General features: G+C 44.7%; 1 protein-coding gene across 1 annotated transcript; it reads left to right on the top strand.

The window, feature by feature from the left end:
* The first annotated feature begins 5,395 nt into the window (after nucleotides 1–5,395).
* On the top strand, nucleotides 5,396–25,646 carry Papst2 (adenosine 3'-phospho 5'-phosphosulfate transporter 2). Its single transcript, XM_089572107.1, has 9 exons — nucleotides 5,396–6,675; nucleotides 7,088–7,485; nucleotides 7,549–7,670; nucleotides 7,764–7,918; nucleotides 9,919–10,026; nucleotides 15,280–15,377; nucleotides 16,565–16,657; nucleotides 18,918–19,099; nucleotides 25,323–25,646. The coding sequence occupies exons 2-9, from the start codon at nucleotides 7,306–7,308 to the stop codon at nucleotides 25,432–25,434; spliced, it is 1,050 nt and encodes a 349-aa protein (XP_089428233.1). The 5' UTR covers nucleotides 5,396–6,675; nucleotides 7,088–7,305; the 3' UTR covers nucleotides 25,435–25,646.
* Nucleotides 25,647–25,713: the final 67 nt, after the last annotated feature.

Below are 25,713 nucleotides of genomic sequence, written 5' to 3'. Positions count from 1 at the left end.
AAGAGGCTGTGTAAATGTCGTACATTGACCACAAGCATAGAAAAAAGAATTCTGGAACAACGTTGAAACAGGGACTGCGTTCTTCAGGGAATATGGTAGCACTGTCGTGTGCCAAGTATGTACGCACACACACCTATTGTCACCAGTTCTCTCTTGGCACCACGATAAGGCATCGACCATGAAACTAGGCTGTTGAACACGTTCACTGCTAATGAAGACTTGGATATCTCTAGCTGTCTAGAGGATTGCAGCACTGATGTGTTGTTTTAATTACTGTTGAAGCTGGTACTTCTTATTCATACTTGCCCAGTGTTGAGAAGCTAAAATCATCTAAAGTTAACCTACCTTGGATGGAGAGAGTGCATCATTCTTGTGGCAACCTTTTGAGTTACCAGCTTGGCTTGCACCTAGAGCTTGAACGAAGCAGCCGATGCGAAATGCATCTATGGCCGCTCTTGCGCCATTAGATCTTTGTAAGTGAAACAGGATTTTAAAAAGTGCAAGATGTTGTTCAATTTTAAAAATGTGCCATAGTTGCTGAGGGCAGACACCTTGTCGTCAGCACTGCCACAGAAGCAGAGAATCTTGTGAATATTTTTTCTGCTTGCGTTTATCATGCAGTCTTATGTCTGAAAACATCCGTATGTTGAAAAATTTTTGTCTTGGAGTGTACCGTCGGTGTCAAATGAAATGGAAACAAGACAGCTGAAATAGGAACAGCAAAATGAAAAGAGTTTAGTTGAGAGAGACTGAATGCACTACCATAGTGGCATACAACTCAAGAGCAAAGCAGCTTTTCCTCGTCGAATGACCCCCTTCTAGCCAGTGGCGTCGGCCGATTCTCATGAGCCTGCTGGAGTGACAATGCAGGAAGTGGCATATGAAAGGGGATACTCCCTTCGCTGTATAATCGGGGATAGTTCCCTTTCTGCATTGTCATGTTAGCAGGGTCATGAGAATCGGGCAATGCCACTGGCTAGAAGGGGGTCATTCGACGGAAAAGGCGCTTCGTTCCTGAGTTGTATTCGACTATAGCACACTTGATTTTCACTTCGATGGCGCAAAGACTGCTGCATGGAAGTGCTAATGGACCCTACCTGTATTTCTTCTCGAACAGCTTACGTTTTTGCTTTCTTGCGTTTGCCTTACAGTTACCGTGTTTGTGTTTCATTTCATGCTGATGGTACATAGTTCTAGCGATGTGACCATTCAAATGGGCAACGCCTCTAAATAAAGTAGTGGCTTGAAATGAATGATTTGAGTGCTTCTTTGCAAGTCCATTGCATTTCTCACATTACGTAGCTTCATTTCAGCTTTTATGTAAGTGTTGCTTAGGTTGAATTCCTGTATGATTATGTTTGATGGAGACCTACTGTGTTTGCTTGTAATTTACCAATGACAATGGAAGAGTAAAGGAGCTCATGGTTTCAGCTGCTGCCTTGCTAACCATTACAGATTTTTTAATTAGCAACTGGGTAAGTGTCCATGTAATGGTAGTAAACAAGAAAAGTTTGAAAAATTCCCCGTTGCTTGCAATTTTGCCAGTCTGTGTGTGCTGATTGAATGGTAGTGCATTGTTGAAAAGAATGTGGGTATCGTCGCTAGTTATTTTTCTTGTGGTAGAGATGTCAACAATTTTCCACAAGCACCTCACTGTCTGTCTCTCTCACTTGCTCTGTAAAAGTTCTTTTGTGATACCGTAAAGTGGCAGAACCTGAGCTGTTTGCATTTAGGTAGAAGTTGTGACCAGAGTGATGAGTTTGTGTTTTTGGAATAGCGTGAACTTGAATTATGATTGGAACACTTTTATGTTATTGCTCAAAAGCAGGGTAGTTTGAAGCATTTTTATCAATTGCGCATGAACCAGTTTGAAATAAATGTGAGTTTTCTGTTTATTATGCATAAATAGTCTCATTTGTTCACTGTCATATTGAAAAGGTTATCGTTCTGTTAAAGAAAATATTTTATTAGTAATGGCAAAGAAAAAGAGAGTTGCTTGTTTCTTCAGTATTTAGAATATAAGCACGACAAGTTATACTGGATTTTTACCAGAACATGGCTAAAGCTTTTTTAGCAGGGGCAGGGATGTGTCAGCCACTTGTATGACCATGTTGCCAGCTGTGTAAAGGATTAAAAGTCGTGCTTTGTTGAAGAAATTGGAACTACAGTGGACTCGTGATAACTCAAACAAGTTTAAAAATTTTCAGTGCTTTTTTCAAAGGTTGAAGTTGTGGCAGTTCATATCGTTGGATCTTTCACAGGTGGCGGTTTGAGAAATATTCTTTCAAATACTAATTTCTGCTAATTTATGTTTCTCTTAAGGGTGTTACTTTGGACACTTTCAGTGGCACGGCTATCATTTGGGACAGAAATCTCTGTGGCAAATTTTTTTTCCACTATCCTATTAAAAGGCGCATATACGTGGAACCAAAACATCATTTATCTTAATGATTAGACGCTTGAAAACCAGAAACTTGCGCCGTTTGCTGCCACCCAGACAACACTACATTTTTGGCACATGCTGAGAATTTATTTCTGAAGACGCTGCAACCTGAGAATGTCCTTTACTGATCCTCAGCAAGTTCTCACCTGTTCCTGTTGTACAGGTGGTCCTGGTTCTATTGTGCAGTACATCCTAAGAAAATCTTCAAACCTGTCCTTGAGGACCTTCTTGGTCTGTTTTCAGGATGTAAGATGACTAGTGCACAAAATGCATTATTACCTTGCCTGCTGTGGGCAGAGTATACAAAAATTGTGAAACAGCTTTGTTTTCCTCTATTTTTTGCTGGTTTCTGGCAAAAACTAATTTGGCAAAAGTTCGGCCACGCTTGGCAAGGTGACTGGTTTGATCACCACCTTTGTCAGTTCCCACGGATTGCTGTTTGTGCAGTCTTTTCATTCAGCAACGGCTATTGCTCTGTCTGGATTTTAATTGTGCCACCTCAGTGGCAAAGTCATCTGAAACTGTAGGCCAAAAATCCAACTCCATATCCACCAAAAACCACAGTCCTAGTCAAACATCATTTATTTTAAAGAAGTATAGACACCTAATTTTGGTGGCATCTTTACTTCTCTATAATGATGCAGAAGAGACTACTATATGTGAATCACCATTGGTAGTCGCCCGCGACTGCTAAATAATTTATCGAATTTTGCTGTCATGCTGTTTCGGTTTCAGTAGCATAATGACAGCTGTGGCATCAATGAGAGGTTATTGGTCACGTGAGGCATGGAAAAGCTGCTATATAATCGCTGCTTCATCGTTTTAATTCACTAAAGTGCTGAAGCCAGCCTTCCTCAAGAGCCGTAATGACAACGTACATAGAAGCACCGATTATATTAGTTTTTCATGTGTCACGTGACCTATTTTCAGCTATGTAGTCTCTGACTAGATACTGACTGTTTATTCACGGAAACCTAAAAAACAAACTTAACGCGAAAGCAAAGCCGCCACTCGACTGCCTGAAAGGCACTCCATGCGTTGGTCGGCTCCTCCCACCGTTTGCGGGGAATAAAAGAAAAAAGGCGGCAGCTGACGTTAATCCGATTTAAATCGGGGAGCTTTTTTAAGGCTTTTGCCTTAAAAAGCTGATTTCGTTTTAAGTAGTGATTGGTTAGCGGAGTCAGAGTTTCTTTACAGGGCGCTCCTGATCATGACCCTTTGGCGGCCGCCGCTGTCGGGTTCGAACCCGGTTACCAGTAGACGGGCGCCATAACCACTGAGCCACCGTGGCGGGTCCCCAACTACTGCTTTTGAAGCGAAAGCTTCACTACGCCATGTAAAGCCAAGGTCGCAAACTGCAGGAATGTGACCTTGAAGTGAGCCAGAGGTCAAACCAAGAAGCAACCGTGGTATAATTATGGTGCCCTACCACATCAGCAAGGTCAAAGGTCATAGAAAAGGAACTCGGAGGAGGGGATAATTGTGTGTCGGCTACATGACCGCGTAGTTGATGACGTGTAGACGAACCCCCTGGTGACGGAGCTGAGACTAACACGTGGCTTTGACGTCAACAATTGGGAGCGAGTATATTTGAGTATGTGGGGGTAACTGGGTCAAAGGTGCCCGTGGTGCAAAGTGTTGAGTCTGCTCAGTTGACGTACCCTCGAGCTAACTCGTCTGCTGCCACGTTGCCCCTCATCCCCTCATGTCCGGGAACCCACACTATACTATGTTTAGTGTTTTTGTGTCTTCTCGTCGCGTGTAGAATATGATTGGCGATGCTAACGTTCCTGCCTCGTGTAGTTTCTGCATGCTTGTTTGGAGTCCGTCACTATAGTGAGGTTGTGTCCTGTTGCGTTGCCGTGCGATATTTCCAGAGCAATGGCGGCTTCTTCAGCTGCTTCTATGTTTGGGTTGTTTATCGTTGCGCTGGTTATTTCTTCCCCTTCGTCTGTTACAATGGCGATCGTTTTGCGTTGGTATCGGTACTTTGCTGCATCAGTGTAGACTACGCTGGGATTGTCGCTGAGTTCCCTGCTGAGTGCTCGGACTCTGGCTTGTCATCTTTCATGGTGTATATTGGGGTCCATGTGTCGGGGTATGGGTCTTATCCGGATGTTGTTTCTGTCTTCATTATTAATCTGTTCCTTGTCTCTTTGTGTGCCTAGAGGTAGCCGTAATTTCTCCAGTACGTACGTGTCTTCCCGTTCCAGTTTGAGTGAGTCTTTCTAATTGCGCACTACGTTGAAATTCTCGTAGTTCGTCGAAGGTGTTCGATACTCCCAGTGCCATTAGTTTTTCGGTTGGTGTGGACATTGGAAGTTGGAGCGCCGTTTTGTACACTTTGCATAGTATGATGTCGATTTGTAGAGTCTCTTGCTTGTTTAGTTCATGGTAGGGGAGGCTGTACATTACCCTGCTCGTGACGAGGCTGTCTATGAGCCGTAGGGTGTCCTGTTCTCTCATCCCCTTCTTTTTACTGCTGACTCTTCGCACGATTCTGGCGATTTGCTCTGTTGTATTCTTAATATTACAGGGGTCAGCGGAAACGCTACCCAGCCCCACCCAAAAGGCTTACCCAAGAGGAGGCGGTAGACTGGCACAGACTACAAACCGGTACCTACCCGCACCTGCACAAACTACACAAGATATTCCCTACACAGTATGCAGACAAATGTCCGTGATGTCAGGGTAAACCTACACTAGAGTATGTCACATGGACCTGCCCTAAGGCAGACTTAGAGCCGAGAATAAACCACCCGAGTGTGATGGAGTGGGAGCACTTGCTGGCCAGCGAGGACGAGGAAGCGCAACGATTTCTCGTAAGCCGAGCCACGATGGCAGCAGTCAAGTGCGGCATCCTGGACCAAGGATCGACCACGGCGCCCAGTGACCCGTAAGGGTCAAGAACACTAAATCTACCAGCAATAAAGCGGACGCTGCCGCGGAGGCATAGGGGGGTATTTTTACAACCGGCGTTGTCGCTTCGGCGGGCGCGGTTGCGACGCGCGTCTGTTCTTTCAATCGTTCCTCTCGCATCTTTCAACTCTTCTCTGTCTGCACGTGGCAGCGAGTGTGGCTCAGCTCGAGCCAGTGGGCAGGCCCGTGCACTTTCCTTTTCATCCTTCCGTTAGTCGCAACAGCAACCTCTAGCGGCAGGATCAACGGCGTTCATTGTGTTCATTGGCGTTAAAAACGTTTCAGACTGATTTTAAGGAAAGGAAGTGCGCATAACTCGCTCCCTGGGTCAGTGGACGCCTGAATACCGCTTTGAGGTACGTGGGGTGGTGTTAAGGCGCTCGTCTACCGAGCTGGAGTTCCCGGGTTCGAACCCGACCGCGGCGGCCGCGTTTCGATGGAGGCGGAACTCAAAGGCGCCCGTGTGCTGTGCGATATGTCATTGCACGTTAATTAAAGATCCCTAGGTAGCCAGAATTTTGTAGTCACTACGCCAGCCGCTTCGCCTCTTCAGCATGGTCGCACTTTCGCCATGGTTGCACCCCGGCCGTGGTCGCACCGACCTTGAGCCGTTGCCTAGCAACCGCCGCGGTGGACACCCAAACCGCACCGTACAGGAAGGGAGGAAGTGGGAGTGAAAGAAGAAACAGAAAGAGGGGCCGTAATGAAGAAAATGAATTTGAGGAAAGTAAATTACGCAGTAACACTCTCGCATATCTCGGTGGACACCCGTCACCCGTTTGATGGCGTCAGAGATTACCCAAGTAAATCATCAGTAGCATTACATCGCTGAACCACAGGGAAGCCTAAGCGTAGTCATGGCCTGTAGCTCGCTAATTAATGACGCAGTAATTCTCTGTCATCTCGGTAGACACCCGAACCGCACCATGCAGGAAGGGAGGAAGTGGGAGCGAAAGAAGAGGGGCCATAATGAAGAAAATGAAAATTGTATTTAAGCAGATGTGTCAGCTTATATTATTGAAACCAGGAGATTTTTGTGTTAATTTCTCGATGCTTTTACTTTTCTTTCAAAATTACTTTATTTCTTATTATTGCTTTAAAATTTAGTTATTCAACCCGCACCGCTTTGTTTCCTCGATTTTCATTCCGATTTCCTCAAGATTTCTCAAAATTAGTTTTTTTTTTTTTTTTACAGATTCCTCTATTTGCATTTAAGAGCTGCTTGAGATAACCCTGGGCGACTTTTTTCCTGTTTGCATCTGCGCCAAACTCTGGCCAATCCCCCACCGTGGGTACAGTGAACTATACCGTGGGTATGTGTCATTGTTTTTGACGCAACAACAGCAACTATGGCGCGGTTCACGTGTCCACCGTGATATGTGAGACAGATACTGCGCGAGTTCCTTATTGATTGTAAAACATTTTATTCGCCGGGAAGAGCTTGGCAAGAGGTCGCGTTAAGTGGTCGAGAGTACATAGCCCTCGACGACTTTGTCAGCCCACTCCACCGCCAAAACTTGCGTTCTGGGGTCAGAGCTAGCCAGCACGGTCTCCCACCGCTCGAAAGAAGGAGCTGTAACTAGATCACCCGGAGGTGGCTCTATTTTGCAGTCCCACAGGATGTGATCGTAGGTAGCACGTTGGCCACAGTGTTTGCAGTTTGGGTTGTGCGCGAGTTCCTCAGAAACCAATTTACCAATTTTCAAATCACGCGCGTTCGTCCAGGTCACATGGCACGAGGAAGCTCCGCCCCCGTGGAATTGCTGCGTGACATGCTGCGCGAAGGCAAAGCGCCCCGTGACTCTGCCGGCTGCCGGTGTCGGCTGCTGCGGTTTGCTGCGAGTGCATAATTTGAGTGCTGTCGAGTCGCGCACTGTCGAACAGCAGCGCAGGCGTAAAGCGGCTGTTCGTGCTCCGAAGCGCGACACATTTCCGCCGCGTTGATGATGGACCGTAAAATGGCGCCGGTCGTCTTTACATCTCGAGAAGGCGTCAACGGGAAGCTGTCCCGCAAGCGCATCATACTATGCTGCATAAGCCTCGACTCCTTCTCGACGTTCACTCAGTTTGTGATTTGTTCAGTTGGAGTGATGTTGGTGTTCATTCCGTACGGCTACACGCAGGTATGGTTCTTCTGATGAGCGGTCCTCGGACCACCACGCAACCAATGTTCCTCTGTTCTGTAGGAGCTCATATTTCACGTGGAAGGATTCAAGCCGTACGGCTTCTACCTGACGTTCATCCAGTTCGTGCTGTGCAGCGTCTTTGCCTTCGTGGAACGAAAACTGCGGATGGAGAGCGGCCGCACGTGAGTATCGAACAACGCTCGGCGTACGCGTTGCCACTTTTTTCTCGCCTGGGCGCCGCGTTTCATTCACAGGCCTGCCTTCACCGTTTTCAGAGCACCGATGCGAACCCACCTCTTTCTGTCGGTGCTGACTGTGGGCACCATCGGCCTCTCTAACGCATCCCTGGGTTACCTAAACTACCCGACCCAGGTTCTATTTAAGTGCTGCAAACTAATCCCGGTGCTGGTGGGTGGCATATTCATCCAAGGTAATCCGTGATCCTACGCTCAGCGCCGCTAGACACAATCGACGCTTGCCTTGCGTGTGCAAATTGATTCCAACCGAAACCGAAACTACTAACCCTTCCCCCCACCCGTGTCATCTGTTCCTTACCCAGTGTCGATTCCACAACCGCAATGGAATTGCTGCCAGAAATATTTAGGGAAAGTGAAGAAAACTCAAAACTAAAGGAATGGTGGCGTTGGTGACTGCCGCATGTTTTAAATTAGTACGGTGCTTTATATTGGTGCAAAATTTGTACATCGTCATGTAATGCTCTCGGGTCCTTAAGGAGAATATAAATGAAATGAAATATTTTTCCATGCTTTATATTTTTGCTGTATTCTCGCTTTCGCTTTTCAATTAGCTCATGGAGGAACAACGTTACATTACTTTGGCAGGGTTTTTATTGAGCACAAGTACCAAAAAATGTATGTTCGGGTAAGCGTGTTAGATTTCACTTTCCGTGTTCTGCAGCTCGCAGTTTACTTGTCATAGGCGTGCTTGGCACATAGGCCCACTCAAGTACTCACTCAAGGCGTAAATCCTTTAAATCGAACACAATTTATGCAATAATTGTAGAGAATTGAACGATATGGTACACTGGTGCTTTTCTCCACCATCATATATATGTGCCCGAGGAAAAATTTCCATTAGCTCATCACCCATGCCTCGCATATTCTACTTTGTGCAGAGCGTAATGTGCTGTGATCATCTAATTCAGAATTTTAAGCGAGAATGTCAACTTGTATATCATCTTCACGTACGAATGACGAACGAATGGACGGAAAATGTTCATAATTTCAGATTTTCATTAGGATCGAGCATGCCAGGATATTGCACAGAAAAAGTTCCAACCTTCCCTGATAAGTAATCGTACAGTTTCTCTCGGGTCCTCATATCCACATCGTCACTCTAAATTATTTTTGAGGCGGAGTGGGTGAGGGAACAAACGCTGGTTAATGACATCTTAGTTGAAATCAAGAGGAAGAAATGGGCTTGGGCAGGGCATGTAATGCGAAGGCAAGATAACCGCTGGTCCTTAAGGGTAACGGAGTGGATTCCAAGAGAAAGCAAACGTAGCAGGGGACGGCAGAAAGTTAGGTGGGCGGATGAGATTAAGAAGTTTGCGGGGGTACAGTGGCGGCAACTGACAAAGGACAGGGTTAATTGGAGAGACATGGGAGAGGCCTTTGCCCTGCAGTGGGTGTAGTCAGGCTGATGATGATGATGATGATGATGATGAATTATACACCTTTTCACTCATTCCTGTCACAGTGGGTCTTCATGTAAACAAAACACATTTTAGGCTCTTCAAAAGCTTTCATGGTTGCAAAACAAGCAAATGAAGATTGAGACTCATTGAAGCCATACCAGATCTCCTGTGAAACATGAAGCCTCCACTTGAAAAAGAATCAGATTTCTTCCTTTATTTCGCACGCCTGATGTTTCTTCCTTTATTTCGCACGCCTGATGTGATATATTTCTACGCAAGGTCTTTGAGACTTCAGCGCATTTTTCACGTCCGCATTGTGGACATTGCGCACCTTAAATGTATGGGCGAGATTTGTTAGTGGTCAGGTCATGTCCACTTATGTGGACGCCGCACGTGAAGGTGATATGAAATTGGCAAAAAGGGGTGCGCTTTGCCCACGATCGTGTATCTATGCCTCACAGGCACTCTTGCCTCAAAATTTCTGCTTTTGCTTAATTGTTGCTAATCTGAACTAGCTTGATTTCAAGCTCTGAACTCTATATAGTCGCATGATAGGCAGATGTTAATTCCTATAGCATCGCTGTTTTCGTCTTGCGTAACATTCTGCAGTTTGCATGGTCTTCCATACTGGGCCATGCATCAACACAAGTAAAGGAAGCATAATTTGAATATTGAATCATATGCTGAAATGTTACAATTTTACAGTCAACTTTCTCATAACTTTAGAATATAGTTTCACGTAGAATTACATATTCAATATTTTTTTTTTCTAGGGAAAAAATATACATGTCTCGACATGCTTGCTGCTGTTCTCATGAGCTTTGGTCTGGCTGCATTCATCCTGACTGACACTAAGATCTCACCATCATTCTCCATTACAGGCAAGTAGTGTTCAGCTCCATTTGTACATCGCGCAGTATTACCTGTCACGTACGCCACTTGGCACTGAATATGTGCAGTATGTGACAGAGACACAAGTCATTCATTGAACTTCTCAGCATTGCTTGTAGATTTTTTGGTGTGCATGGAGAAAGCTCTTTGGGCCATCTGATATGACGGGCAGTAGTAATTGCTTTGGGGTGCAAAATCTCATATCAGTACCGTATTTTCCGGTTTATAAGACGCACCTGCCATATATGCAGGCTGTCATTGAAAACGTTGGTATATAAGACGCACCCCAATTTACCCAGTTATGCTAGTGAGGCTTAATTAAACATGCTTGTGCGACCATCGTGCATCGTACCTGTGAGAAGTTCTTAAGCAACGCTAAGTGATTGAAAAAGGCAACACTCACGCCGTACCCACCCACGTTTTAGCAAAAAAGAAAAAAAAAACGAAAGTACTCTCGTTATGTCCGTAACAACGTTTTATTTTAACTTAAAACCTTCGAAGTCTTCATCTTCGGATGCGCTATCAAAAAGTTCGCCCATTTCTGGAGGCAACGCGGCTGACACATTCTCATCTCACTAGATATACGTACTACGTACACGGAGCTAACAAAGTTGCAAAGGGTGACTAAAAAAAGCGCCGGCTTGTCTTGTCTTGACAATGGCAAGAAGCGTGACTTTCACCATCTTTTGGCATTTCACAATACTTTTGCTTGGGGCCTCCGAAACTGCTCGTGTTTATGATCCCGGAAATCGTTATCCCTGAAGTTTCATAATAAAGTTCACCTAAAAAAGAAGCACACGGCAGTCCCCGTATTGAAGTATTAACCATGTTAAAATCGCGTTATTGGTAGCGATACTTTTTCGGTGAAAAAAGCTTGAACATGAACCTGAGCAATTTCTGAACTCGCAAAAAAAACCAAAAAATTCGGGTATAAGACGCACGAGCAGGATTTTTGAAAAAAAGCCGTGTCTTATACACCGGAAAATACGGTACTCTCTTTGTTATTACTGCATGTGCAAGAAGCGTATGAAAGTGAATCTGCTACACCATGTTTTTATATAGTTAGGCTATTGATCCAAGTGCATTACTGCGACATTTTATAGCTTTTCAAGGCTTCTCTTTGTGGATTGTGCAAAAAGGGAAAGTTCCTCAAATACTAAAACACAACTTGCGCCAAATATTGTGGCAGCATTTATGTGCACATTCGTACGGTTCCAAGTGAAATGCTTTGACCACGGAGTAAGATGGACAGGAGTGCCAGGTTGAGCACGCCGCCAATGCATTCAGCAGGTGCGATAATGTAATGCAAGTGCCCTGTGCTCAGCATTGTGCTGTGCTCTCTTCCTCCGCTTCCCTTCGCTCACCAACGTGGCTTTGTGCGCGCTTTCCCTCTTTCACTGCCTTCCTTACAGGCAAGACTTGATCGACGCACCACCTATCGATACTGCCGCGAAATGAAATGCTGGGGCCACCTGTGGGTGAAGAGTATTCTTTGCTAGCATAAATGGATTCATAGTTATGAATGTGCATACGCGAGCATTTTTTTTTCTTCGTTAAGGTAGTGCTTTGGCGCTTTCCCCCGTCTGCGCATTCTGTGGTGAACAAGAATCAATAGACCATTTTTTGTTGTTTTGTCAACGCTTCACCATGATGAGACGACGATATTTAGAGCAACCACTGCAACAGCTTGGCCTTAGTTTGAGCAGCCCAATCATATTGTCATTTGGGGCCACCATTCTTGGTTACAGCCACAGGTCTGTTTTTACCGCCATTCAAAATTTTTTGCTGGAATCTAAATGGTTACCTTGCTAATATTTTATTATTTATTTATTTATTTTTTACACATCATTACATTTTTTTTTCTATCCCCCGTTACTGTTATTATTATTTTCATTCATTTATTTATTTATCAACTCCCTCTGCTAGAGATCTTGCAGAGTCCAGCTCCTGCGTGCGCGTTATGCTTGTCCTGTTTCTTTTTGGTCTTTCTGCTTTCTCTTGAAGATTCTCTTCCCCAGCATTCTGCTATTTCTATTTATTACTTAATTTGTCTATTTATTTTTCCCAAGAAAACAAAACCAACCAAACAAAAAAAATCTAAAAAACTCTCTATGCACCCTTCTTCTTGGCCGATCCCCCTGTGTGGGTATGCGCCATTCTATGAGGTGGACAACAACAACAACAACAACAACAACAACAACAACAACAACAACAACAACGTGAAAAGGCTGATGCACGAACCTTGCAGCTCGATTTGTGCAATACATGTCCAGTAAGCGACGCCGCAAGTGCTTCTTGCTTTTTGCCGTATTGTCTGCATGCCACCTTTGTTGTTTGGTGTGTATCTGCGTGTCCCATGTGAAGGTGATGCAATGATGATGGTGCAACACACGAGACAGGTGGTATGCAGATGACAAGGCATAAAGCGAGAAGCACTTGCTTCATAGTGATGTTTCAGTGCTGGTGCTACATAGAGACCAGGGGAGTTTGTTCCTGGCTCCAAATCCTGAGGGAAAAAAAAAGGCACCCCCGCGTTTGGCTGCCATCTGACCCGAATTTTTTCGAAACATGAAACCAGAACATTCCAAAGAAGGAGCAAGATCTAACATAAAAAGATAGAGCATGAGGCAGCTCGCAGAGCACATTAGTTACAAAAGAAGTGTATTGCTGCTTGCTGGGAAACATGCTCACCTTGCGAAAGGCACTTTTCCAGTTATTCAAAGCGGCCACATACAGACCATTGGTGAACACTCAGGTGCAGCTAGAGAGCACTTATGAAGGGTGCCCGCACTGCACTGACCAAACAGCAGGGTACTTCTCAGCACAAGTGAGATTTTAAAACCTCTCTCAAGTGCAGAATGCACCAAGACGAGCGAAATTGACTTTGCAATATATGAAGCCTTGATGTACCATTGTGGTACTGCTTGAGGTTGACTCCATCAGCATCCAAACCACATGGTGATTCCGAAACTACGGAAAATTGTAAGCTGTGGCAGCATGACACTTGCCTGCAAGTTACCCTTTAAAGGGACAGTGAGGAGAGCACTATTAATATTTTTTTTTATAGCAAAATCCGATAGTTCGGCATGTCATGGCTTTGTTGCCACTTGGCCGGCAGCGAAAGATGCATTTATTTTTAAGAAATTTTGATTTTGAAGTTGAAAAAGTTCAGCTATGATTCAAACTTGGAATTCTCCTATGACGACACAGGACTAAGTGACGTGAAACATGACGTGCACATGACATAACACAGACTCCGTGATTTCTGGCAGCCAGCAGTGCGGCCTAGCAGCAGCCGAAAAGAAAGCTACCACCGGCCCCACGTTGAAGGCATCTATCGGCTATTGCGGCCGTTGTTACAGTCGCTTCGCTTACGTTTGCACTGGCATTTTGCCAGCGTTACGATGGATCTCGTTCTCGAAGTCGTCAACGAAGTTCTCGGAAATAGACACCTTTAGCATACCGTGTACCTTGTTACCGCTAGCAGAATACCGGGAGCCCGCCTAACGCCGGTGAGCAGGTGCTTATTGGTCCCGATGCTTCAGGCGCGCGCGTAGCTGCCGGGGACATGGCGCCATCTGGCAACGTCAAGGAGATTTGCGCATGCATTGGCTGCGCCTCAGGGATTTGTGGCTTGTCGGGTCCTAGAGTTGCTAGAACCATTGGTTCTAGCAACACTGTCTTGTCCTATGACGTCATCACGCTTGTACTTGCGAGTTTGGCCTGTGGCGGCGATACCTGTATTTTGGTTCTTGCTCTTTTCTACGTTACAAGAGCTTTGTTGACAGTAAGAGTGGCGTTTTTGTAATCAGGAGCTGGTATTCTGTCGATACAAGCCAACTTCAATTTCTACTCAGTGTCCCTTTAATCATCTCCTGAAAGAACTTTACTTTGTCCTTAAAGCTTGAGGCTTCCTCCTCGGGAGCTTGCAGTGATACCCCAAAAGCGCATGAGTTGAAGTCAAATGCAAATGGAAAGCGCCTAGATTTCAGAGCCGGCATGATGCGTCTGCGGATCCGAGCAAGCCAGCATCAAAACATGTTGCATGTGCACGCTCGCAGAATAAGTGAGAGAAACAGCCCGAAACCTCATGAACACAAGGCCCAAAGACCAAATCCAGATGTCATCTATTGGACACACCACCAAGCTTTCACCTAGTGAGCACTACTGACCCCCTCTTACTAGCAGAGACGGTGCTCCTGTCTATCTACTGCATGGCTACGGCCGTGACATTCCTCTTCCTACCATACACACAGTGCAAGTCATGCTAATCAGTATTGTTATTTGTGAGGGGTGTTTCGACGATAACACCTGGTGCTTTTTGAGCAACTTTTGTTAGTAGTGGCGGCATAGTCCTTAGAGTCTCTGTATTCTGTTCTAAAGTATCAAGTAAAGAAACACATAAAAACAGCAAATTAAAGCTCAACCTCAGCTGCATGACTAAATGTGCTCCTTCACATGCTGCAGCAATGACATCACAGACGTTATGGGTAAACCTCCCATATGTGCATTGAATGTGTACATCAGCTATGGCATGCAGTGATTGCATTCATGGATGTGTGAAATGGAAGCAGGTATAAGGGCAGACAGCTTATGTGAGCTAGTGAATGCAGTGTTGCTCACAGACATCGTTGAACTTAAGTTATGAAAACAGATACCTCACTGCATATTTTGGCAGAGATCAGGATGGAAAGCGGAACCTACAGTAAAAGCTTCGTTAAACGCACGCAAAATAAAAGCCTCAGTTTCCCTCTCTAAGGCAGAGATGCTTTGTTAAAAACCTTGCCGTTCAGACTGGGGACTTCGTAGTGACTGCAACGACCACACAAGGTGCTTTTTTGCTTGTGCAATGTATGCAATGCCTCATTTTGAGCTCGCATCGTTTCGCACTGCTCCATCAGGCTATTCGTCATTGTAAAAATTAGGAAGATTTAATCAAGCACATGAGAGCATCATGTGCTCTCCGTGAAAATTAGCAAATAAGCCTGGTGTAAAGACAAAAAAGGGTTTTGGGAATTTACTTCGTTAGGTCAAGCTTTGTACACATGCTTCGCTGTAAAAAGCTCGAAAGATCACTAAACGTTCTAAATGTTGGGAATAGCTCCGTTGTTTTGATCTAAGCACCTAGTTTGGAAATGTGAGAGCATTTTAAGTGGGATAATTGGGGAAAGTACCTGCTTGTTGGCGCAAATTAAACCTGATGAGCCGCTAATGTGATTTTTTCTTGCTTAATTTTGTTGCAGGTGTTGTACTGATATCAGTAGCCCTACTCTTCGATGCCATTGTTGGTAATGTGCAAGAGAAGGCAATGGCCACCTATGCCACTCCAAACTCTGAAATTGTAAGCTTTTAAAGGGGTCTGCCAGTTTTGTTTAGGACCCTGCCCTGTAATCTGGGGGTATCTGAAGTGAATGTGTAGACGCTTTACCATACCCAGAATGGTTTGCTTCTTTCCAAGTCTGCATAAAGACATCTCTTTTAATTTCATCCATGCATTGTGAACTGTACTATGCAAATATTTTATTGGTATACTGTGAATGTTTCTGTCATTGCTTAACGCTTGTTTCCTTATGCTGTCCGTAGTGTCTTGCAGTGTTTTTTAAATGTGTTAGCATTACTACCATCACTTTGGCAAAATTTGTCAGCCTATATCTTGTAATGCCACCACTGTCCTCCTGGAGGCCTCCACCCATTCATTACCCACCCACCTTTATGCTCCATCCATCTTCACCCATCTCCACCCAGCACCAGCCATACACCTCTACCCTCCAGAATGCCTCCATCCACTACCCACCACCAAACAACCCGTCTCTACCCTGCATAAGGCCCTATTCATCACCCATCCACTTGCATTCTCCAGACACCTTCACCCACGAGAAACCCATGCAGCATTGGAACGAAAAGTGCGCGCGAAATACAGTTCAAAGATGCAACAGGAAGATGATCATTATAGAAGCGAAATGAACAACCAATACAGCAGAAACCCTCTATAGTAAAAAGGTTCGGACCAGCAAAAATCTTTACTATATAAGTTGGTCGTGATGGCACGGCTCTGAGGATGTTCTTTAGTTGATAAACACGATGTTGGTTTACAAAAGAAATACTCGCAAATACCTTCCATCCTGCTCTTATTGAGCTAAGCTGACGTAAACAGCGTCGTGCTGAATCTCCCTCTTGGTTTACTTAGTTTTTTTGGAGTCCTCAGTGGCATGCCTACCGTAAAATCTACTGCTGATCTTTTTAATGTATTCAACATTATCTGAAGAATGAGCTGACATCAGTGGTGGTGGTTGAAGCCACTTGAAACAGTGCAAAAAATGTACAGTTGTGTATCGAGGTAATCATAATAAACTAGTTTGCTATTTTCTTTTCTTTGATGCATCCATTGTTTCTTTAAGCCTTGATATTTGCTTTGATTCCTTCGAATATTGTCATTAAAAAAATAAGGAAGTCAAGTGTTTTGAGAAATGAATTCGTCAAGGTGGCAGGACAGTTAATGAACATGCGCATGGCTGATTGTTCTTACAGATGATGTTCTCGTACTCCATTGGTTCGGTGCTTCTATTGCTGATCCTGGCTTTGACACGGCAGCTGGTTCCAGCTATGGAGTTTTGCGCCAAGGTGGGGGTACAATGCTGAGACTGGCATGCATGGCTGTCGTGTAATGACTGGTGTTCATTAGCTGCGCTCTGGCAATCCTAGACCATGTCATTTGCTAAACTGACTGGTGTGCGTGGTACTACTTCAGCCTGTTCTATGATGCATCCTTTTTCCTGTAAACATTGATAGGCTGACGATGCAGTATGTCCTTCACAGGAGGCAGGAACTGCTACACGGGATGGGGCAGCTTAAACCTGCAGGCCTTGTTATTATTATTGACCATCGGTCATGATGTACAATGATGACCGGCACGCACGGCTGTCATGTGATGACTGGTGTTTATTGGCAGTGCTCCTGCACTCACAGAATCCATTGCCAGACTGGCTTGTGTGCATGGTGTAATCTTATCTCGTTGCGTGTTACAAGAGTGAGCTGTTATCTCAGCATTTCCTCGCCAAGGGTAGTGGTTGTTCAGAATAATGATAAAATGCTTTATTCCTTGAAGTCCTGAAAGCACTGGTATGAAACTTTCAAGCTTTTAATAGGGTACATATTGATAGCCTGAACCATATGAAGCAGATTGTCAATAATTTGAGCTCATAGGGAATTGAAATTTTTTTTCGAATTGTGTGGAATTCACATTAGGAGTAGCATTTTGAATACACTTAATGTCAATAGGACCAAAGCGTTGGTTTGAATAAACTGGCAGTTTGAATTGAGAATTCATATTAACAAGATTCTGCTGTATACAGAGTGCAAATTCTGCTGTCTGCTTGCAGGCGATGCAGTACACTGCGAGCAGGCGTAATGCATGTCTAGAAATTCTACAGGTTACACTAATGAACTTTACAGCATAATTGCTTAAAGGGACACTGAGGAGAGCACTATTAATATTTTTTTTTATAGCAAAATCAGATAGTTCGGCATTTCATGGCTTTGTTGCCACTTGGCCAGCTGCGAAAGATGCATTTATTTGTAAGAAATTTGGATACGAAGTTGAAAAAGTTTTTCCCGCCGCTCTGATTCAAACTTGGGACTCTCCTATGACGACACAGGACTAAGTGACGTGAAACATGACGTGCACATGACGTAACGCAGACTCCGTGATTTCTGGCGGCGATGCAGTGCGGCCCAGCAGCAGCCGAAAAGAAAGCTACCGCCGGCCGCACGTTGAAGGCATCTATCGGCTATTGCAGCCGTCGCTTTGTTTACGTTTGCACCGGCGTTTTGCCAGTGTTACAATGGATCCCGTTCTCGAAGTCGTCAACGAAGTTCTCGCAAATAGACACCTTTAGCATACCGTGTACCTTGTTATCGTTAGCGGAATACCGCGAGCCCCCATACGTGAGCAGGCGTTGATTGGTCCCGGCGCTGCAGGAGCGCGTGTAGCTGTCAGGTACGTGGCGCCATCTGGCGACGTCAAGGAGATTTGTGTATGCATTTGCTGCGCCTCAGTGATTCGTGGCTTCTCGTGTCCTAGTGTTGCTAGAACTATTGGTTCTAGCAACACTGCTTTGTCCTATGACGTCATCACGCTTGTACTTGCAAGTTTGGCCTGTGGCGGCGATACCTGTATTTTGGTTCTTGCTCTTTACTACGTTACAGGAGCTTTGTTGTCAGTATGAGTGGCGTTTTTGTAATCGGGAGCTGGTATTCTGTCGATGCAAGTCAACTTCAATTTCTCCTCAGTGTCCCTTTAATGCATGGGATGTTACGCTGTTAAGCTCATTACATTACAGTTTGCTAAAACTGGATTGTTTGAAACATGAAGTCAGCCAGAGTTGGGCTCTGGAACATAACAGTACCACTGCAGTACAGTTAACAGCTACTGAATGTACAGCTGCGAAAGCTGTGCAGTTAATAGAATAATCATTGCTGTGAATGAACACAAATTGAGCCGTAGCCGCCGCGGTGGCTCAGTGGTTATGATGCTGAGCTGCTGACCCCAAAGACATGATTTCAACTCTGACAGCGGCAGTTGCAATTCGATGGAGGCGGAATGCTAGAGGCCTGTGTACTGTTCAATGTCAGTGCACGTTAAAGAACCCCCAAGTGATCTAAATTACCGGAGTCCTTCACTACAGTCACTTTGGGACGTTAAACTCTTTTATTCAAAACACTAGGAAGTTGCTCATTTTAATATTTACCAGTCGTGGCTAAGTTCAGTTTTGTTTCGGCATTTTTAGCTCAAGCTGATGGACTAGCGTGTATTTTGAGCTTTACATTTTATTGAACCTTGCAACTCTGCCTGTATTTACACGCTCATTCTCCTGCTCACCAGCATCCAGGGGAGACCTATGGCTACGGCACCTTGTTTTCATTCCTGGGCTACCTGGGTGTCCAGATGGTCCTCACACTGATCGGCATCTCGGACGCATTCATAACTGTGGTTGTGACCACGTGCCGAAAGGCCATCTCCATCATCCTTTCATTTCTGGTGTTCACCAAACCGTTCTCATTTCAGTAAGTTTTTCCCCCACTTGAGCTTGCTTCTCCTGAACCCGAAGACACAGCATGTACTGTGGTCTTGGTGCATGTCTAAATGTCCATTCTTAAATATTTTTTTTTTTTATACTAGGACATATCTGTAACAAACTCCAGTTAGCGTAATATTGGAAATCAAGAGGAGAAAATTTAGGAAACGCTTAAAGGGCAGCTGCAGCACTTTTTGGAGAATTTCGCGATATTCAAGGATTCAAATCTATGTAAGCTGTAGGTAAAGCATGCCAACTGTTTTTGCACTAGCATTTAAAATAGTGACGTAATCGACGATTGAAATTTGCGCTTCTCCTTAAAACACCAGAGTAGTGCAGGAAAACTGAGCGTGACGTCACAGAAGGTATGATTTCAAATTACCGCTGTCATCAGCCACACCCTGCCCTGACACGTTAAATGCTGCCAAACAACTCTCGGCAGGGTTTGCCTTCGGTAGCGTTGGTGTTTTTTCTTCAAAGCAGGCATTTGTGTGTTGGAAATGTACCGATACCTTCAATGACGTCATCATTCGCCCCCCACTTGGCGTTGTGCGCTGCGGAGAAGCTTGAAGGGCGTCCGGATGTTAATCGGCGATTGCTTCACTATTTCAAGTGCTAGCCCTAAAAGACTTCGCATGCTTTACCTTCAAGTTTCACACATTCGGCCCTATTAAGCTCGTTAATTTCTAAAACCTATGCAGTTTCCCTTTAATCACTGATTACATGTAACAGTTTGATAGCATCGAGTTTTATGCACACCAATAGTAATTTAATTTATTGGTTCAAATTTCCCACCATTTCGTGTGAGTCACTGCATGCTTGTGAGATGGTGCTTCCAATTATATTTTTTTTGTTGTCAGTGAAGCGGCCATGCATTTGAATTTCGGCTTGCACATGCAAAGTACCCGCGTGATCTTTTTGAAATGACTTATGTATGGATGGAAAGTGATGAAGACGACGCCATCCAAAGCTCAGCGCAAGACACTGTCAGTTTAACACAAGTGGTGTTAGGCTGCTGTGATGACGTAGTAGTGGTCTATTGCAGTGGCCAGCGAAGCCTATCTTTTCGTGCCATCATGGGTTCGAATCCCACTCGCGGTCAGTTCTGTTCCTTTATGTCACACTCCGACCGAGTGTGACACAAGACACCGTCATGATGGCTTTTCACCACAACGAGCTCCTTGTGCTTTCGTATAAAATAAGCATGGGCAGGACATGTAATCTGATGGGCAGGTAACTGATGGTCTTCTGGGGTTACAAAGTGGATTCCAAGGGAAGGTGAACATGGCTAGGGGTGGTCAAAGTCTGGTCGAGAGCTGGAATTAGAAAGTTTGCAGGGATAAGGTAACAGCAGTTGGTGTAAGCCAGGCTTACAGGAGTAGGGACAGCAAATTTCGATGTCATGCTAGGCCTGTAGTACGGCTCCTGGATATGCAGACATTACTTCCACTATGTACGGCTCCTGGATATGCACTATGCATCATTTATGATGCAGGTGTAAAAGGTATTTTAAAATGATGGTACAGTCTGAAAAAGTCAGCGGACCCGCTGTGAGGAGCCTGCTATCGACAGCAGTGTGACTTCGTATTAGGCTCCTGGAATTAAAGGAACAATGACATCATTAGGCAAGCCGTGGCACAGTTTTTTAGTGTAACCAGTTACAAAACTCTCAACTGACCCGAACCAGGGACCAGTTTCTGGAGACCAGCACATGACGGCACCTCCCACGAGCAAAAAATAGAAAGCAAAAAAAAGGGAGCTCTGAAACCATGCTAGCAGTTTTTCTGGTGTTTCCATGCACCTCTTTGGGCATTTGTGCAACTGTTTGCGAGTTTTCCAACCATTTGAGCTTTGGAACTGTCTGTGTATGCTACACTGTGTACTTGGCATTTGCCAGCTGTAGGGGCAAGCAAACGCCAGGGGACAGGTATATGTGAGATGGTTGCTATACTGAACAAGGCATGTTGTTGTACGGTAATGACAGAAGCCAACAGCCACAGAAACCAAGGGGCACAGGGGATTTTTTCTTTAATTAATTTATTTATTTTGTGCTGTTGATCAATTTAGAATATTACTGAATATATTATCGCTTAAAGCTAATTGATTAGAAAAGCAGAAGAAAAAACAACGACATGCCGCCGGTGGGATCCGAACCCACGACCTCCGAATTACGCGTCCGGTGCTCTACCTCTGAGCTACGGCGACGGCTGTCAAACCTTCTGTTTTCGGGGGTATTTATGTTTGCAAGTAACCTAACCTTGAGAGTGTTCATCAGCGCCACCCACGTTCATAAGCGGCGGACGTAGAACGTCCTGAGTAAACGCAGGTGTGACGTAGAACGTCATCGAACGGAAAGGGTGGAAGCTGTGTGAGAACCCTCTTATGCTTCCTATGGCGTCAAGGCTGCCAGAATCGAGGCCCTCGCTAAGCAACTAAGCAAACAAGGGAAGGGGAATGAGGGGCTCATTCCCTCATTCCCCTTCCCTTGTTTGCTTAGTTGTACGGTAATGTTTTGCATCTGCAATTTAGAACCCAAGCTGCTCAAGCAGTGTTGTAATTGTTGTGCTTTGCAACCAGAAACTACCACCGACAACCACTTGGGTTACGACTAAAGCATGACCACAGTTTGAACACCGAGAACTGACTGGTAGCGTTCCTTGTTATGGTACTTCCTGCTTAGCCGTGTCAGCCTCATCACGCAGCCGGACACCGTGTGCAGCATCGCCAAAGTGCAGACACTCATACGTCCAGAATGCTCAGAGACTGGTGTCATAAAAGCACTGCAAAGTCTGTTTTTTTTCTCCGCTCGCAAAGTTGTGCGTCATGGCTCAGCGATCGACATCAAAAATTCCGATGCTGATTTCTCTACTCTGGGAGTGAGCAGGCGAGGACAATAACATCGAAGCCACATTCTTGGTCATGCTCTGGCCAAGCACACGTTAACACGAAGGCACAGTTAAAGGGACACTGAGGAGAAATTGAAGTTGACTTGTATCGACAGAATACCAGCTCCTGATTACAAAAACGCCACTCATACTGACAACAAAGCTCTTGTAACGTAGAAAAGAGCAAGAACCAAAATACAGGTATCGCCGCCACAGGCCAAACTCGCAAGTACAAGCGTGGTGACGTCATAGGACAAAACAGTGTTGCTGGAACAAATGGTTCTAGAAACACTAAAACACGAGAATCCACAAATCACTGAGGCGCAGCAAATGCATGCACAAATCTCCTTGACGTCGCCAGATGGCGCCACGTACCCGACAGCTACGCGCGCTCCTGCAGCATCGGGATTAATCAGCGCCTGCTCACAGTGGTAGGCGGGCTCCCGGTATTCCGCTAACGGTAACAAGGTACACGGTATGCTAAAGGTGTCTATTTGCGAGAACTTAGTTGACGACTTCGAGAACGGGATCCATTGTAACGCTGGCAAAACGCCGGTGCAAACATAAACGAAGCGACGGCCGCAACAGCCGGTAGATGCCTTCAACGTGCGGCCGGCGGTAGCTTTTTTTTTTGGCTGCTGCTGGGCCGCACTGCAGGTTGCCAGAAATCACGGAGTCTGCGTTACGTCATGTTTCACGTCACTTAGTCCTGTGTCGTCATAGGAGAATCCCAAGTTTTAATCAGAGCGGCGGGAAAAACTTTTTCAACTTCGAATCCAAATTTCTTAGAAATAAATGCACCTTTCGCTGCCGGCCAAGTGGCAACAAAGCCATGAAAGGCCGAACTATCGGATTTTTCTATAAAAGAAATAATAATAGAGCTCTCCTCACTGTCCCTTTAACACATGTACCTTCCCAGTGGTTCTTTGTCGGCACTATGTCTACTTCACAGTCCGTAAAGCTGAAATCAAAAGACAAGGCGAGAATAAATTATTTAAGGCACACTAGGCCATAACTCCTGCAATTCTAGCATTCCTAATGTCCTGCCCACTGTTATCACCAAAAAAACACAACCCGAGATTTCAAGGTAAAAGGCAAAGCCAGTCAATTAAAAGTATACAAATATAAGGAGATATGGGTGTTGTATCCACTGGAACGAATACAAGCGTGCGGGCTCGCGAGACAACGTAGATAAAAATTTTTTTTCCCTGTGAATCTGCATCCCACAAACTTTTGTCCATGACTGTACATATTTTTTCACTTCTTTGTCTTGCTGGGCTTGGGATTTAGGGTCCAAGCTAGATTCTAGTTGATGGTACCATGGTAGCAACAGTCTAGTACGTGCAAACTGATACAAGTGGTCTTATAATGCCATGTTGATGGTTCATATGTCACCTGGGCAATACATAAATGTATCAAATTTATCTGCCTTTGTGCTAAACCCTCAGGTAATATTCGAAAAGTGCACTTCAGATACAATTCCATGTGGTATTTTTGTGCAAACATAATGCCGCTTGGTTGAAGTGAAGTTCAGAAAAAAATATGGAATGAAGTGTGATCAGCAGACGAGTTAATTGAAGAATTGAACGCAAGCCTTGTTTTCACTTGTAAAAGACTGCGCCACCCAGGTAGCACCGAAACATTGCGATAATGTTACATTTTTGTTACGCTCAAATGTTATTTCAGTGTCCTTAATGTCCCTTTTTTTCAATGTTTTTGTAATGTTACATATAAATGTTCGAATTAACCTTCCCCAGACATTCATGAAACATGTAAACAACATAAATGCAACATTCTCGAAAATGGTGAAGCAGCCCCGCACAAGCATGCAGGCCTGCCAGTGGTGACGGCACACAACTTACAACACTTTGCAAGAACCAACAACAAGAGCGACACCTTCTCCACTACACTACAGCACAGCAACTCGTATTCACTCACCTCCAAACGGATATCATGCCGCCGAGCTTATATACTCGCTACTGCGGGATGTCCCATGAGTGACAGTGGGGAATGGGTAATAACTAAAGTTTTGTGACAAAATAATGGGGCTCTTCATGTAATCTATGGCGAGTACTATCTAGGAGATGTGGTTACAAGGTACTGTTAGTTGAAAAACATCTTTACTCTAAGAACATTGAGAAAATGTCTGGAAATCCCTGCTCGAAATATATTTGCAATGTTGTTTCATAGTTGCGACTCTAACATTATAATAAAATTCAGAAGCTTATATTAAAACAACATTCGTTTAGAATGTGAAAGTAACGTTTCCTGTGTAACTTATAGCCTTTTATGATAATTTTTAATGTTAATGTAAAGTTACTATGCAACATGTAACATTACTCCAACTTACATAACATTTTTATAACACTATTCTAATGTTCAGTGCTACCTGGGCACTTGTATTGTCGTTATGTCTACTTTCTCAGCACAGAGTGCATATTTGAGCTCATCTGTTGCCTTTTGCAGAACTTTTTTTTTGAAGCCGTTATCAATGCCATTGGTGCTTGCAGCAAGTGCAGCTGACTCACTAGGGAGACAGTGGTGCTGTACCTATGGTACAAAGCATTCTTGTGGCCGACAACTTTTTCTAGGTAAAAGAAGGCATCGGCCAGAAGGCTGCATCATAGTTGCTAAGAGAAATTATGCTTCAGCATATTATGCTGTTGATTACATGTAGGGTGTGTGAGGTTTAATGAATCAGTTTCAAGAACCTGAGGTTCTTTAATGTGCACTGGTATCGCACGGAACATGGGCGTCTTTGCATTTCACCCCCTACTGAAATGCAGTCACTATGGCTGGGATTCTATTCCAAAACCTAATGTTTGGCATCGGAACACCTCAGCCATCGAGTAACTTTGGCAGTTCTGTTGATTGTGCATGTGAGGGCTAAAGTGAATTCAACTGGAGAAGTACAGTCGTGGACGAAAGTCTCCGGACCGCGTGTTCCTCTAACGAAGCCGATAGCTCTGTTATTAGTCAGCGGCTGGAGACCACACTTGTGGAGGTAAAAGTTAAATTTTTTTTCTTTCATCACCACAAGTGCGGTCTCCAGCCACTGTCTGATAGTAGAGCTATAAGCTTCGTTTGAGGAACACGTGGTCCAGGGACTTTTGTCCCTGACTGTACATAAATGGCCATGCATCTCGAGGTGCTTGCACTCATGTAAAAATTGACTTCTTTTTGCATAGCATCTCTTCTCTAGCTCATGCATGTTGAACCTTCTTCCTCTTAACTGGCATATATTCATGATAGTGGCTGTTTAAAAGAAACGCAGAAGCTGAGCATTTCTCAGAAACCTCTCTGCTTTCTCTCTTTTTTTTGAAACAGGTACTTCTGGTCAGGCGCCATGGTGCTTCTGGGGGTCTTCCTTCACGCCTACAACAAGAAGCTTGCAAGGCAGCAGCGATTACCACTCGTAACCAGAGAGGCACAGTTATGACCATGGGCCTGTGGTAGTTAGCAGATGGCAAATCTAGTCAAAGCAGTGTGAATTGTCTAGTTGCGGTGAATGGGGAGTTTGACCAGGAACTCAAGTTCGCCTACTTTTACAACGGCAAACTTGTGGAACAGCTGATGTTTTCAGCCTGCATAAAACAACTGTTTTGATTTTCTGAATAGTATTTCTTTACAAATAAACTGTTGCTTTTTGTACTTCTAGCCTTGTGGAAGGGGAACAGTCTCCAGCTCACTTCAAATTACTGCTTTACCTTGCAAATAG

This window comes from Amblyomma mixtum, chromosome 2, assembly GCF_055824585.1.
Source record: "Amblyomma mixtum isolate Tamu chromosome 2, ASM5582458v1, whole genome shotgun sequence".
Taxonomy (NCBI): domain Eukaryota; kingdom Metazoa; phylum Arthropoda; class Arachnida; order Ixodida; family Ixodidae; genus Amblyomma; species Amblyomma mixtum.
Note: the sequence above shows the minus strand (reverse complement) of the source record. Positions and strands in the feature narration are given on the sequence as shown.

Excerpts from the sequence above, each read along its gene's own strand:
- Papst2 (XM_089572107.1), top strand. The coding sequence starts at position 7,306 with ATGATGGACCGTAAAATGGCGCCGGTCGTCTTTACATCTCGAGAAGGC. Across the intron at positions 7,486-7,548 it reads TTCCGTACGGCTACACGCAG|GAGCTCATATTTCACGTGGA; the intron begins GTATGGTTCTTC and ends TCTGTTCTGTAG. Across the intron at positions 10,027-15,279 it reads ACCATCATTCTCCATTACAG|GTGTTGTACTGATATCAGTA; the intron begins GCAAGTAGTGTT and ends ATTTTGTTGCAG.